Genomic DNA, 16,244 nt, shown 5'->3' on the forward strand with positions numbered 1-16,244 from the left:
TGCAAAAATGTCAATAACGAAGTTCTGATATTGAAATTTTGGGAAGTGTTCGTATTTCTTTAAAAAAAAAAAACTACTGTGTTTTTTAAGCATACAAGATAATCTAAAATCCAAGGGCGAGGGAGCTTTCAAATGTTCACATCTCAAGAATTTGTTAGTTAATTTTTCTGCTTGTGTCAAATCATCCAATACATCTACTTTGATTAGTCAATATAAAGAGTCGGCCGTTTTTTGTGAGTGTGAATAGGTTCGAAAAGTTAGTTGTACTAAACTTTTTCATTGAGTTCAGGATAATAATATGCTAACGACTATTTCCATAACTTTTTTTTATATCGGCCAAGTATCACAAACATTAGATTTTTACTTTTAGAGAGTTGTAGTGCGGGAGCTAAGCTTTAAACTGTTACCTTTCTGCTCTATCAATTAAACAAAAATTGTTCTTTTGTGTCCAAATATTGTAGAACATCTATGTTTAAAACTATGAAGAAAATGCATATTACAGAATGTATTAAATGACCTTGTGTTTTTTTTTTAATCTTTGCAAATCAGCATTTACTGATTTTATAATTTTTATCTGACATTGCAATATTGAATCCTTTAATAATTTTAAAAAAATATCAGCATTTTTTGGAGAGGTGGAATTATCTTCGAAAATCTAAATAGTTTTATGTAATAAATCGTAATTGTACACCTATCTTTGATGAATATATAATTTCATAGAACAATAATATAAAAATAACAAACATTAACATGTAAATTGAAAGCAAAGCAAAATCAAATTTACAAAAACGTACCCTCATTTTTTGGACCATGAGTAATGGCAAACAAATGCTAAATCATTAGGGATATTTTCAGAGCTAAAAGCATTAATTGTCGTATAACAATTTCCATATCAATGATGACATAGGGATTTAAATCTAGAAATAAAAAAGATTAAGGAGACTAAATTGAATGCTCATCTCAATCTTTGTTTCAAATGTTCTAATTTGATAAAAATTGGCTTTTTTACATATAAAAGCAGTTTCAATTGTATGAAATTCCACGTCTCTTTTATAATTCAGAGCATCATAATGAGAAGGTTAACTAAATCGTCCAAGTTTTTTGATATCTTGCATTGTCTTCTTCTTTCAAGTGTAGAGCTCTTTCTGCATCAATCGGTGAGTTCTGATGCATACACGTACATGTTTTATTTTTTTCGAGAACTGTCTTTCATTAATGGATTGCCTAAAATGTCTGTAATATGAGAGAACAAAGTAAAAAACTTTAATTTTTTTAATGCCAACAGTCAGCAAATAATTTATGCACGAAAATATTTCTTTCAGTATTCAAATTAAATTTTATTTGAGTATAATATAACTATAGATGTTAACTACTGTAAATCACTTAATTTTCGCGACACCTTATTTTTGCGAGATAATCATTGACACTTAATAAGCGAGACAAAATTTTCACGAATTGTAGTTATTGCTCTACACAATTTTAAGTATTACTAATATACACAAGAATTAAATTTTCGCGAGCAAACTGTCTCGCGTAATTACGCGTAAATAAAGTTCTCGCGAATAAAAAGTGATTTACAGTATTTAAAAATGAAGCCATTCGCACCAGAAGAAGCAAGACCTTTAAGTTAAAACTGAATGGCACATACCTTTCAGTGACATTTCAGTTGCTTTTCAGTCAAATTTCAGGTACTTTAAAGTCACTATCCAGCGGACACGTTTCCGTAAACTTTCAGTCACCTTTCCGTCGACTTTCAGTGACTTTTCTGCCGTCTTTCATCGGTCTTTCCGTCACTTCTCAGTGACATTTTAGTCTGTGACCTTTATGCTAGAAATAGCTTTTTTGTTTGCAAACTTTAACCTTCGCCAAAACTTTTGAACCATGAAAGATATAGACCTCATATTTAGGATGCGTACTCCACTATATAAGCTCTTTCAAATGACATCAAGATCAATGATTTTGTGCCCTTGACTGTAACCTATATGCTTAAAATAGATTTTTGCCATGACTTTTGAATCATCAGAGATAGAGACTTTATATTTGGCATGCCTACTCCATTAATCAAAATCTATCAAATGACACCAATGTCAATGACCTTGTGACCTTGACTGTGACCTATAAGATAAAAATAGCCTTTTGTCGAATTTGGTGCCTTCGGGCGCATAGTGTTTCACAAAAAACATCTTGTTTTATCATGAGTTAACATTATGTTAAAAGAGAAAGGTTCATTTTGTATATAAAATTGCCTTATGCATCACCATTTTATTGAATATGATCCTTTGTCATATGTCCATCACCAAGATAAAATAACGACTTAGGGTATTCATTTCCTGCAGTTTCGACTTGAAAAATAGTTAATGAATTTTTTAAACAAATAAAAGAAATTTTGGTTTCTTTATTCGCCCGGATCGATAGATCTACATCTTTGGTGTGCTTACTCACTAATTAAATTCTTTCAAATGTTACCAAATTCAATTACCTTGTGACCTTTACTGTGACCTATATGCTAAAAATAACTTTTTCAAACTTTCGCCATAAAATTTAAACCGTAAAAAATCGAGACTATATATTTGATGTGCATACTCCACTAATTAGTTCTTTTAAATGTCAGCAAGGTGAATGACTTTGTGAACTTGGCTGTGGCCTACATGCATTTTCTAAAAAAAATAGCTTTTTCGAACTGTGTTGCCGCCGGGCGCATAGTGTTTCACAAACACATCTTGTTAATTCTCAAAAGGAAGACCTCATTTTTATGTATGTTTTTTAATTGTTATGTGTATATTGTTTTTGTCATGTATATTTGTCTGTTTGTCTGTTTATCTGTTTGTCTGTCTGTCTGCTGTCAACTTTAACCAACTTTTGAACCATAAAAGATAGAGACTTCATATTTGGTATGCATACTCCACTAAAAAAGTTCTTTCAAATGACATCAAGGTCAATGACCTTGTGACCTTGAGTGTGACCTATATGCTAAAAATAGCTTTTTTCAACTGTTTGTCATAACTTGTGAACCATATAAGATAGAGATTTCATATTTATTATGCATACTCCACGAATAAACTTCTTTCAAATGACATCAAGGTCAATGACCTTGTGACCTTTACTGTTACCTATATGCTAAAAATAGCTTTTTTAACTTTTTGCCATAACTTTTGAACCATAGGAGATAGGGACTTCATATTTAGTATGCATACTCCACTAATAAAGTTCTTTCAAACAACACCAAGGTCAATAACCTTGTGACCTTGTCTGTGACCTATATACTAAAAATATCTTTTTCAAACTTTGTTGACGCGGGGCGCATAGTGTTTCACAAACACATCTTGTTCTATATTCTTTCATATTTCTATATATTTTTAAATATGAAACCTGCTTTGAAAATTTTTGTATAAAACACACATATCTTTGGCATAAAATGATATTTAGAAAATAAATTCCAATCTTAAATTACTTCAGTTACAAAGAGAGGAACACTTGGTGACATTTCATCTTTCCCTATCATTCAGAATGAGTTTTATAGTAGATTTGAAATATAAAAAAATGTAATTGAAATTTCTCCCGTACTAATTTAAATCAACACATTATCAATCTTAGTAATTTGATCAAATTGTCACTGACAGGTCTGAATTAGTCACTAATTTGCATCGTTATGCCCTTTAGCCCCCTTTCAGAAAATATTTAAGCTTTCAATTAACTGAATAGCCTAGTAAAGATTCATTATTTACTTAAATATTGTAATTGTTTTCTTAAGAGCTTAAAGGTCTTAGTGCACCTGTTTCCTGCTTATTTAAAATAAAAGACAACGTAACAGAACGTTTACTAAACATTTTCTGTTCAATTGTTATGCACGTATTTAATTTTTACCGCAAGAAATTAAAACGGTTGGTTGAGCCGCTTAATAGACCTGCATTTGCCTCAAACAAGCTTGATCTACTTCCTTGCAACAGTTTTGTTAATAATTTGCCCAATCCATGCCTAGCAAACATAATATTAGTTTACTTAGGTCTCGTTTAGTTTTAAATAAACCAATCAACTATTATTTATGATAATTTAGGACATGTAACTTTTTAAACATATTCTAATGAGTGCAAGGGCAGTATAACATTTCAGTAAGTGTTTACCCATGTACATATTTTTTGTCATGTGAAGGGTATGCATTTTCTTTAATCTTAAGTTGTTTGTTTGAACGGTTTTCCATAACAAGGGACTGTTGCCTTATTCGTTCGCACAAAAAAAAATTAAAAGTCAGCGACTGTTCAAACAAGGAAAAATTTTTTCAGATACCGACCTTGAGAATTTTAATTACATTTCTATCTTTACTTAATTTATCTTCAAAATAGGTTCGAGGATAACCAGTTACGCTTGGCTTAAGTAAATGTGTTTCTGTTCATAGATTATATATAGGAAAATACACTGTATTAACCGACATTTTGAAATCAAACATTTATTTTTGGCCTTATTTTGGATGACTGCAAAACGTATGCAAATCCAAATATATATTTTATTATGATTAAGACTGTTTCAGATTTAGTTTCGCAAAACAAAACTTTTATTATTATACGATAATAAAATAAATCATACAATGATATAAACATAAATCTTTTGGTTTTGAAGGTTTTTTTAATTACGAAAATTAAGACTATGTTTAGAGGCTACATAAAGCAATTTCTAGCATTTTATCTGTATCAGGTCATGCTTGAGTATGAGTTTTTAATGAATAAGTCTTACATTTTTCCTCATTTAAGTAATATATCTTTGCTAGTACACACTGAGTTTTAAAAATAGGTTAACTTGAAATCATAAATCGACAATTAGTAAAATGAAAAAAATCTTGTAAGGGAAGTTTACAGGTTTGAGGAAAAAAATATTGATTTGCGGGGATTTGACTTAGCGGTTGAAGAATGTTTGGTAGTGATCTGGCAAAAATAAATTCTGTGGTTTCTCCATGCCTCGATAAGAACGAAAATTAAACCCCTAGGAAAATAAGTTAATTGTCAGTCATCGATCGAAAATCTTTGAAAACTCTTAAAGTAACAGCTAACATACAAATGCATCTAAATTAATTATACTTAGGAGATTGGTAATGTGAGCTAAAATTAAAATTATAATTTTGAATAGAAAATTTTAGTTATTAACATCTATATATTAAAGAAAGACCAATCAATTTTTAGAAATATAAAATAATCCTAAATAAATACTGGTATGCGTATATTATATGAAACAAGAAGATACTCTTTATCATTAAATTATATTCTGAAACCTACCTGATGCATAAATTACTCCAGTTGCTAAAAGAAACCAACCCGAACGCGTGGGAGCCATCAAAGTATAATGTTACACATGTATGACTCGTTTCCTTGTCGTTTTTTAACGGAATCAAAAGTGCTAAAAAACACTGTATTTTATCAGATTTGATAGCTCAGTGATAAGAGGACTGATTATGCAAATTAGCCATTACATATAGCTGTTGAGGTAAAATTATTAATATACAGAGAAGTTTTAATTCATTTCCGTACATACATTCACTTGAAAAAAAGTGAAAAAAACATGGAGGCCAGTCGAGTGTGATCATTTGTAGGAAAGTCTTAAACAACTCTAACAACATGGGGATGAACAAGCTGAAAAATAACTAACGCAACGTAAAGATGTATGAGCTCATGCATATAAGAGGACCACTGATGTAAAAGAAGATGACCATCTCGCTAATCGAAGTCTCTTAAACTTCATTCTTTCTTCTTTAATTTTTATAATGAATGAAGCGAAAATGTTTGATTTTTGCAGTTTTTCATTCTTGATAAGATTGAAATATATATATATATTTTTTTATTTTCAATACAAATTATTTGTATTTTAATGATACTTCAACATTTGGAGCTTTGGAAATCTTTTGAATAGAAATTTAAAAAAAAAATAGCATTAGCATTAAATATCTTGGCGTTCCATTAAACGTAGAGTTTTCGTGACGAATATGAATTTTCACGAACATTCCGAATTAAGAATTTAAATGAATTGATTGGATATGTTCTTGCAGAAGATAAAATGAATTATTGAACTTATATCAGTGAATGTTGGCAAATGTTGGCTGAAAAAAATATTTCTCGCAAGCTCGTGCATTTAAACAGCAAACTCATACAAATATTCCGCGATATACATGCACGGTAATAAAATCTACAGTATAATAAATTGGATACATAATTAATCATGTTACTTTTTGTAAATTAAAAAAAAAAGATTTTTATGTCTGAAAATCCTGAGAAAATAAATAAGTAATCTATTGAAATTCATATGTACCACACAAATAATTTGTGCAAGAATAATTTTGACTCGGGATAAAAAAAAAAACAACAAAATAATAGATTGGCATGAGCAATGGGCAGACCTTTGACGATGGACATGGACAAGAAGGTAATTGTGTGAAAATTAAAAAAAACAAAGTTAGAAAAATAAAAGTCAATGCAACCAATTACATAGCTTCATATAAAACAAGAGGCCCAGGGGCCCATCGCTCACCTGAGCAATTGGCTAGGAAAAAGCACATATCAGATCAGAACTGAAAGTTTACTGAGGGGGGGGGCTTGAATTTTAACCCCCAAGGGGGTCCTGATTTGAACAAAATAGTATTTATACTACCTGAGGATGATTCCCTATGAATATCACGAGGCATGGCTTTGAAGTACTTGAAAAGAAGATTTTTAAAGGTTTCTCTAATCCCTATATATTCCTATGTAAAACTTTTATCGGCCATTTGGCCCCACCCTACCCGTAGGGGTCATGATTTGAACAAACTTGAATCTGCACTACCCAGGGATGATTCTACAGGAGTTTCGTCTTTCCTGTCTCAATGGTTCTTAAGAAGAAGATTTTTCCTATATATTTCTTTTTTAAAACTTTGATCGGCCATTTTGGCCCCATCCTAATCCTCGGGGGTCATGATTTGAACAAATTTGAATCTACACTACCTGAGGATGATTCCACATGAGTTTCATCTTTCCTGGCCCAGTGGTTCTCGAGAAGAAGATTTTTAAAGATTTTTCCTATATATTCCTATGTAAAACTTTGATCGGCCATTTTAGCCCCACCCTACCCCGGGGGTCATGATTTGAACAAACTTGAATCTAAACTACCAGAGGATGATTCCACATGACTTTCACCTTTCCTGGCCTAGTTTTTTGAGTTGATTATTTTTAATTTTTTTCCCTATATATTCCTATGTAAAACTTTGATCGGCCATTTTGGCCCCACCCTACCCCCAGGGGCCATGATTTGAACAAACTTGTATCTACACTACCTGAGGATGATTCCACATGACTTTCATCTTTTCTGGCCTAGTGGTTCTTGATAAGAAGATTTTTTAAAAATGCCATTAATTTTTCTCTAATTCATAATTATCTCCCCTTGGAAAAGGGCGTGGCTTTTCATTTGAACAAACTTGAATCCCCTTTTCCCAAGGATACTGTGTAGTTTGGTTGAAATTGGCCCAGTGGTTCTTGAGAAGAAGGTGAAAATGTGAAAAGTTTACAACGACAACGACGACGACGACGACAACGACAAACAACGGACAAATTTCGATCAGAAAAGCTCACTTTCGATCAGAAAAGCTCACTTTTTTAGCTCACTTTGGCTCAGGTGAGCTAAAAAAACGAAAGTTAAGCAGGATCTGTGATAATACAATGAAGAAAAAAAAATTAAATCCTTATTGAACTTTTGGTTGTACAAAATATCCTAGCAGAAAGAATGTTTACATTTTAGATGCTGCCAGTTTCTTCATTGAAATATTTATATATCTTTTCACTTCCATGCAACTTATTTTAGTTCCTATTGAACAAATCAGAAGCAACGTCTTGTGTGAGGTAGTTAAGTATTGGCATAAACATTGTTCATATTCAGAAAATCACAAACAGCTCTTGAACAAAACTCATACTCCGCCTGAAAATAAAGACAAAACAACGGCATTGTAATGTAAATTGGAGTATATTATCCTTAGCAATATCTTGTTATATCGTTATTCAAACAGATGTTTATACAATTTAATATAATGATTAAAATGTATTTCATTCCATACAGTATGTACCAAAATATGTTGTTCATTTTATACCTGAATCCTTTTGAAAACAAAACTAACCGATTAAGCTATTTTAAGTTCTTGTCTTTATTGAAATATAATTAAATCCTCAAATGGAAATATTTTTTTCAAAAAATGGAAACATAAGTCTATACCTTGGTGGCAATCATTTCCGGTCTACGGCATTGTATCTGTTGTACAATGGAACAGAGATCTATCTCATCATCTTGTTGTAGCTGTTCTATTGCGTTATACACAGCAATAAATACTCCACAGCAGGTAGCTCCGTCCCTGTAGTGAGAAGTCATAAAATCAGGTATCATGGACATACAATATAAAGATACGAGTGTTATTCTTTCTGAAATAGATAAAAATTATGGTTCATTATTTGATAAGAGAAAAATCACATTGTTTTAATCTAAAGAAGTATTTGTTAACGTCGTTAATTTTTTAAAAGAAATAATAAAGTATCTTTTTTTATTTTTGTCAAATTAGACACAATATAAATTGAACTCAATATGAAAGAACTTTGTACCACTAATTGTAAATTATTGTTTTTCACCCTGTGATATTTTATATAGAAACAAGAGGCCGAGGGGCACCATCAATCACCTGAGCACATTAATCAGATCAAAACTGAAAAGTTACTGAGATTGGGATATGGGTAGGGAGGGGGCTTGAATATTCTAATACTACTTGAGAATGTCTCCACATCAATACTGCATATAACTTCTTGAGAAAAAAATTATTTTATTCAACATTTTGTGTGGATATATCACTTTGTAATAAATTGAATTAGACTCTCCATTGCTTCCCTCCCTACACCAAAGGGTACTCATGATTTGAACAAATTTAAATACATGTATTCAATGCATGAGGATGCTTACATGTCAATATGACTAGACATAGCTTTTTCTGTTATGGGGATTTTCCCCCATATTTTCCTATGTAAAACTTTGATTTGCCATTGAGACCCTTCTTTACCCTTGGAATTTATGATTTGAACAAATTTAATTCCATACTCTCTGAGGATACTTCCAAATGGATATCACTAACCATGGCATTGCTATTCTATACAAAAAGATTTTTAAAAAAATATATTTTAATGTAAAACTTGGACCCCCATTGTAGCCCCACCTTATCCCTTGGGGTTGTGATTTGAACAAACTAGAATCTACAGTACCTGAGAATGCTTCCTTATTAACATCACTATACATGGCTTTGCATAATTGAGAAGAAATCTTTTCAAGATTTCCCTATATATTCCTATATAATAATCTAATCAGCTATTGTGATCCAACCCTACCCCCTGGGGTCATGATTGAACAAACTTGAATCTACACTACCTGAGATTTCAACATGAGTTTCATCTTTCCTGTCTCATTTGTTCTAGAGAAGAATATTTTAAAGATTTCTCCTATATATTCCTTGGTAAAACTTTGATCGGTCATTGTGGCCACACCCAACCCCCGGGGTATTGATTTGAACAAACTTGAATGATCAGTATCCAAGGATGATTCAACATGAGTTTCATCTTTTCTGTCCCTATTGTTCTTGAGAAGATTTTACAGATTTTTCGTATATATTCTCATTTAAAACTTTGATCGGCCATTGTGGCCCCACCCTACCACAGGGGGTAATGATTTGAACAAACTTGAATCTACACTACATATTTACCTGGGGGTGATTTCACATGAGTTTCATCTTTCCTGGCCCAGTGGTTCCTAAGAAGATTTTTTAAAAAATGCCATTGATTTTTCTCTAATTCATAATTATCTCCCCTTGGAAAACGGCGTTGCCCTTCATTTGAACAAATTTAAATTCCCTTAAACCAAGGATACTTTGGAGCAAGTTTGGTTGAAATTGGTCCAATGGTTCTTGAGAAGAGGATGGAAATGTAAAAAGTTTACAACAACGCTACCGACGCCAACGACGACGACGACTACGACGACGACGACGACAACGACGAACAGACAACAGACAGATTTTGATCAGAAAAGCTCACGACTTCAGCTCAGGTGAGCTTTAAAAGCAAAAACAGACGTTCGTGCCTTCAGATTGACACGTCACCAATTTGAAATGCCGCACCAAGCAAAATGTTTGTTAGTTATCATTATATTGAATCATATACGTACTTCGAAATAACTGTCACCGGTCCATCTGGTTCCGATTTGCGGTCAGAACTAAACTGCTTGATTAAATTAATCAACGAGGATGTATCAGCAGGAAGTACGTTATCCGGGCTCCAATCAAGGCATTCAAATATATGTACTTCATGGGATAATTTTTCCTTTGAAGACAAAAATTTTTTTCAGTGAAATTTATTTAAATATACATGTATAAAGCTAGATAAAAAATAATGTAAACATAAATGATTGTATTATTTAACATTCGTACGTGAGTTTGAAGTACAAGTATGATCAATTACAATAAATTGCCAGTGTTTAAAAGTAGTCTATTCAATACCTTTACTTCGATGTTAAGAGTTGTCTTTCTTATCCCATTTAACGTTGACTGAGCGCTTTTGTTAATTTCGTATGGTTCCAGCAGGATTTGCTTTACATTTTCATCAACCCATTTTTTCATCTGTGCAGGAAACAATGCAAAATAATTTTCAGTTAACTTGGGTATATATTCAAACCATGCAAACGATACATTTGATCTATATTGAAATTGAGTATCCTTTACATGTCACTTGGCGTATAAATTATTTCTAAAATATATGTAAATACAAATACACGCATTTCTCGAATATTATATACAAAAGATTTTCAGAGATACAATACTACTTACCTCATCGATGTTTGCTAAAGGGTTTAAAGAAATAAGGAAATTAGACTCTTGATCAACTAGCAGGCGAACCAAATCAATGGCAGCACCAGTTACCGGAAGTTGTGCAGAAATGAACTCCTCTGCTTGGGTGAAAGACTGCATGTATTTTGAAAAAAAAGTAGTATTAGCTGTTCTATACATGTAGTAAATCGAAAGGATGACATTGTAGCAAAAGAAAATGTTATTCCCCCCTCCCCCTAAAGTCTTAAAGAATGAGTATCCTTATAACTACGCATTCATCATTTTATTGTTTAGTTGAAAAGATCGAAGCTTTATGAAAATAACATCAAGGTAATAAATTTGTTTCGACAACACGTTCAAATTATGCAATTAGGGTAAAAAAAGCAAGATAATTTCTTGAGTTTTAATCTCAAAAACGCAATTATTTGTTAAAATGTCGTCGTAAAAATAAATTAGTAATAATATATATCATAAAGAATTTAGATCAAATTTCATTGAGTTTGGTAAGTGCATTTTCAGGTCTACTGTGACGCTTTGGTACTTAGAATTTGAACATGTCACTAAGACTTTTATGCTTCCATTTATAAGCTACAACTAAAAAATGATACTTTATTTCTCAAATAAAATATAGTGTCATTTTCACATAGAGTCTCAAGCATTTAGAAATACAAATATTATAAGGTAGGACCCGATAGATACGCCAACGTTTTCTTAAAATTAAATTTTTCTGAAACTTTGATATTTTGTTCTAGGATACAAAATCTCTCTTTATATAAAACTATGAAAGAAATTCAACCAAAATATTCTTGCCCACATAGTTTGACCCCTGTTAGAAGATTGTGAAATATAGCATTCAACATGCTTAAAATTACCAAATGATCTATTGCAAATCGTTTAATACTGTTTAAAAAAGATAACCTTTTTGTTACTTAAACTCAGTAAGTTATATTGATACTAATATAATATATGAGTAAACAATTACATGAAAAAAGAACATAAATAGCGTCAGAATTGACAAATTGAATTTACATGAAAATGTCCTACACTTGTTGTAAAATAAATATGTGATTATAATTAGTTAATTATAATATTTATTTATTGTTTGGCCTGTTATCACACCGCCGAAACACTAAATTACCGTCGGATCTAAGTGAAAACAGGGTTTGTGGCTTGATGGGAGTCAATTTTTAACAACAAAAAAATTTACAAAAAAATAAAATTATTACAGAATAAAATGTTTAAAAAAAGAGAAATTGAACCAGTGGTTTCAGAAATTTAGGCAATTGAAAAAATTGTATGTCATGGCCAAAAAAAAAAACTTCAGATATTTAGTAGATTATGTCACAATATTTGACCTTTGACCTCTTGATATGCCCTTAACCTTTATAGTATAGAAAGAATGGAGACTCCTTATACATGTAACTATATATTTTCAAATATAAGCATTCTACTATTTATGGAACACAGGTTACACTACATTTAATAAAAGGCTATTACATGCTTTTTTATTGCATTTAGTTAGCGTAAACACGTTCTAAAATGTAAGCTCCCCAAGTACTTGTAAATAGGATTCTCTGATATATTTCCACAAAATATGACGAAAAGATGCAAAAACATTTTATTTTTCTTATAGGGAACATTCATTGATTTCAATATTAGTCTTTTTTCTCAAGTAGTTTTTAAGAAAATGAGTTTAAAACAATCCACAGGTATTTCGTTCACCATTAAATCAAGTTGGTTTGAAATCTTTCTAAATAAAATTATGGTTGATTTAAGAAAAAAAAAATAGAGAATAAGTGTAAATATACCGAAACAGTTACTGCATTATAGTAAGCATCTCTCCCCGAAACGTGTGAACTCAAAGACACCAAATACTGCTCCACTGCATAAAAAAATCGATTATAATTATACTATTATTTTAAAATTAACCGTTTCATAAATTATCAAATTCTTTTTACGCACATATTAGTGTGGCTTACCCGGTAGTACTGACTGAGTTTTGTTCAGATGAAGATGATTTATACCAGTCGTAAAATCTTCCGAATCATAGACTGGCTTTAGTGTGGAAAGTTCCTAATAAAACGGTTAAAAAATCGTAATTTACCAGTCTTTTTGTTATAAAATAAAAGACAGATATATGAACTCACTCACTCTACATATAAATATAAATGTTGCTTACATTGAATTCATTTGTTATTTCCTTCATTGTTTCTCGATTCGCACTACCACAACAGACATTCAAAAAACCTTCTCGTTTTATTATTCTGCCTTGGCGCCTGAAGAACTCAAACAACGCATGGTGCAGGAAAATGTATTGCTCCTACAAATATATTAGCATTTAAATTTTTGTGCTTGAACTGCAAATGAAAATACAACTTATTGTTAACAGAAACAAAAATCGTCCCGTTTAATGTTTGCCCTATTCGTCCTACTCACCGGGGGGCAAATTAAATTAAGACGGGGCAAATCAAAAACCACAGTATGATTTCTTTTAAAAAATCTGTAACTGGACGGATTTAAAACGGGACAAAATATTTTCTAACAAAGGAAGAAAAAATATCTGCCTTCAGTATTCAAAATGTCTTGCATTATGAAGAAAAAAGTTTTATTTCTGCAGGTAAACACACATACATACCTCACCCCCCCCCCCCCCCCCCCCCCCCCCCCCCCCCCCCCCCCCCCCCCCCCCCCCCCCCCACAAACACACACAATTACAAAAATAGGACACATACAAACGAACACACAAACCACATCCAGAAAGAGATAAAGAGAGAGAGGTTTCAATGATAATCCTGACCATTTTCAACAAAAAAAACATACTACATTTTGTATCATTGTCATCCTGTCTTTACGCATGGTCTTGACATACTCTATGACATTGACCTTGCCGTTGTCCTTCCCATACCTTGACAGAACGTCAAGGCCAATAAAGGTACCTGTTCTTCCTACTCCAGCACTGAAATATTATGTTATGGGTACACTATAGAATAGATATTTAAAACAGATAAAGAACAATGAACAAGTAGAAGCAAATTGAATGATGTTTTCATGTATGTACTATTCCTAACTTTTTTTAGGGAAAAACAGGCGTAAAAGTACGCAGATGAGGAAATGTGGAATCAGAAATCAACTCTCTAATTCGAAAAGTTGTTTTTTAAAAGTTGAATAAAAGTCAGTATCAGATTGAAAGAGCAAATGTGGACCGATGATCTTGTATGAACATGATAAAATCTAAACTGTGATAAGTAAGGAAACATTTCCAAAGACGGAAAATCTGCTGAAGAACTTTCTTTATATTGATGACTTTCACAATTAAAAATTGTTCCTCTTTTTCTCTCTCTATAATTGGTTTCATTAGTGCTTAACACCTGCAACCGGGCATATATTTAATGTGCTCATAGTTAACCCCCCCCTTTTTTAAAAATTATTTTCATATTCTCTGTTTTACCTGCAATGCACGAGAATCGGACGCTGAGTTGGGTTCACCTTGTGTCTAAAATGTCTGTGAAAAATGACAAGATCTAGTGGATTAGGAGTACCATGATCTGGCCATCTAGTATAATGAAACTGCAAGACCCTCCTTGACCCAGTTACCTAGTGAGTACATAAGAAAAGTATGTTGTCAAACACTTACCTTGTCTAAAAATATCCTTGTCCTCTTTGATATCATATTAAACAAACTAGTATAATATAAAATAGGGAGTCGGGATAAAATTGACTTTTTCTGCTGCTCACTCCCATTCACTTTTATTTGTGAATAAAATTTTGTGTAAAAAGAAAAGAATCTACTATAAGACGTGTACTTTATTTTTACTTTGAAATCTGAAGGAAAGAGCTGTTTTTCTACTTAATATAATAATTATATAAATATAATTTATTAAAATTAAATTGGGCAGGTGTAATTAATTAGTACAAATACAATAAAGAAGAAATGAAGGAAACAGTTTAATTTAAAAAAAATGTAAGAGTACAAGTATATAGCACCACATATAAAACATGTACTTACTTCCCTTTTCTTTAAATTCAGAATTCTGATTACGTAATATGCATACACCTTTTCCTCAATTAGGGTAACAGAGAATGGATCTAGTTCTAATTCTTCGTCTTCATTTGACCAATACCGATGACATTTTTTCTGTGAACAAATTGAATTTGATATTTTCTATTTTCGATGGCTCAAAAAATAAATGAAAAATGATAATTAAGATAAGAAAAAAAATAGATAATAAACACCGTATAGAAATAAACAAATATTTACATAAATCAACTCTGCAAATTGTTTCATAATTTTGATAAATTATAAAAATGTCAGACTGCAATTTATAACTGATACGGGGAAAGAATAAACAGAATGCTTCATTTTATTATATACCTAATGTGTATCGCTCAATTTTACTGATGATTTTATGCGATCACGTGACGTCGTTATCCGACTTTCAGGATCACCATACGGTGGTTTTCTGAATCCATATCACCACTTTCAGAAACTGAAGACGTTGTACGCAGAAATATAACGTTATTTTTCTTGCGCGTTAAAAAGTCCCTTGTTATTATGCTTTGTTTAATGGATTAATATTATTAAATTAATGTCTACAGGTTAATTTCAATATATTTAACTAGTTATAAGATGGTATATAATAAATTAAATATCATAACAGTAACTTGATCCGAAGGGTTGTATCACGTCGAATTGACAGGCGCGGATCATCAGATCAAACTCGAAGCTAAGCGTCTCATTTAATTCCATGATCAGCGCCTGTCAATTCGACGTGATACGACCCTTCGGAGCAAGCTACTGTTATAATAATACATGTATATTTTGTTTCTGATTCATTCATAAAAAAAAAGGAATTTAAAAAATCAAACCTTTGGTCCCTCAATAAGATTCGTCAGCATGACAATGTATTCAATATTCTCTTGCCATATCATTCTCCAATGGTCTATCAAAGTCTTTTCTTTCGGTCCTGTATGTACATTAGTCAAATCAAAGTTATAAATAAATACAGAAATGGTTTCCTGATTTATATAAGATACATTAAAATAAATATGCAGTCGTTTGAATAATCCAAAAATTTCCCCCTTTAGAACATCTTATTGGGACATTGATTTCTAAATATTTCTGAACACGAGTTTTAGTCTTCTAAATGCCTGAATAATGTAGACAATTTGCTTGAGAACTTAAGCGTTTAAATGATAAAGATTGACTATTATCTGACCTTGACTTGCAATGTATTCAAGTTTTCGGTCCAAATTCTGAAATAAATACGACAACATGCATTTTTTATGCATATTGAATTTAAATTGCCTTATATATATATATATAATTATAATGGCCGATAGAGCGGAGATTATTATTTTAAATTACAATACGATTCTGTATGTGAAATGG

General features: G+C 31.6%; 1 protein-coding gene across 1 annotated transcript; it reads right to left on the bottom strand.

Moving 5' to 3' along the window:
• Positions 1-7,702: 7,702 nt before the first annotated feature.
• Positions 7,703-15,818, bottom strand: LOC134275284 (receptor-type tyrosine-protein phosphatase kappa-like). The gene is made up of 12 exons (XM_062757560.1): positions 15,722-15,818; positions 14,862-14,990; positions 14,304-14,449; positions 13,676-13,811; positions 13,035-13,175; positions 12,835-12,928; positions 12,664-12,737; positions 10,856-10,990; positions 10,529-10,648; positions 10,198-10,352; positions 8,218-8,353; positions 7,703-7,926 (listed from the first exon to the last, which is right to left on the bottom strand). Exons 1-12 carry the CDS (start codon positions 15,782-15,784, stop codon positions 7,855-7,857), a joined length of 1,401 nt encoding a protein of 466 aa, XP_062613544.1. The 5' UTR covers positions 15,785-15,818; the 3' UTR covers positions 7,703-7,854.
• Positions 15,819-16,244: the final 426 nt, after the last annotated feature.

Source organism: Saccostrea cucullata, unplaced genomic scaffold, assembly GCF_032062105.1.
Source record: "Saccostrea cucullata isolate Sc308-1 unplaced genomic scaffold, CSIRO_AGI_Scuc_v1 ctg754, whole genome shotgun sequence".
NCBI lineage: Eukaryota > Metazoa > Mollusca > Bivalvia > Ostreida > Ostreidae > Saccostrea > Saccostrea cuccullata.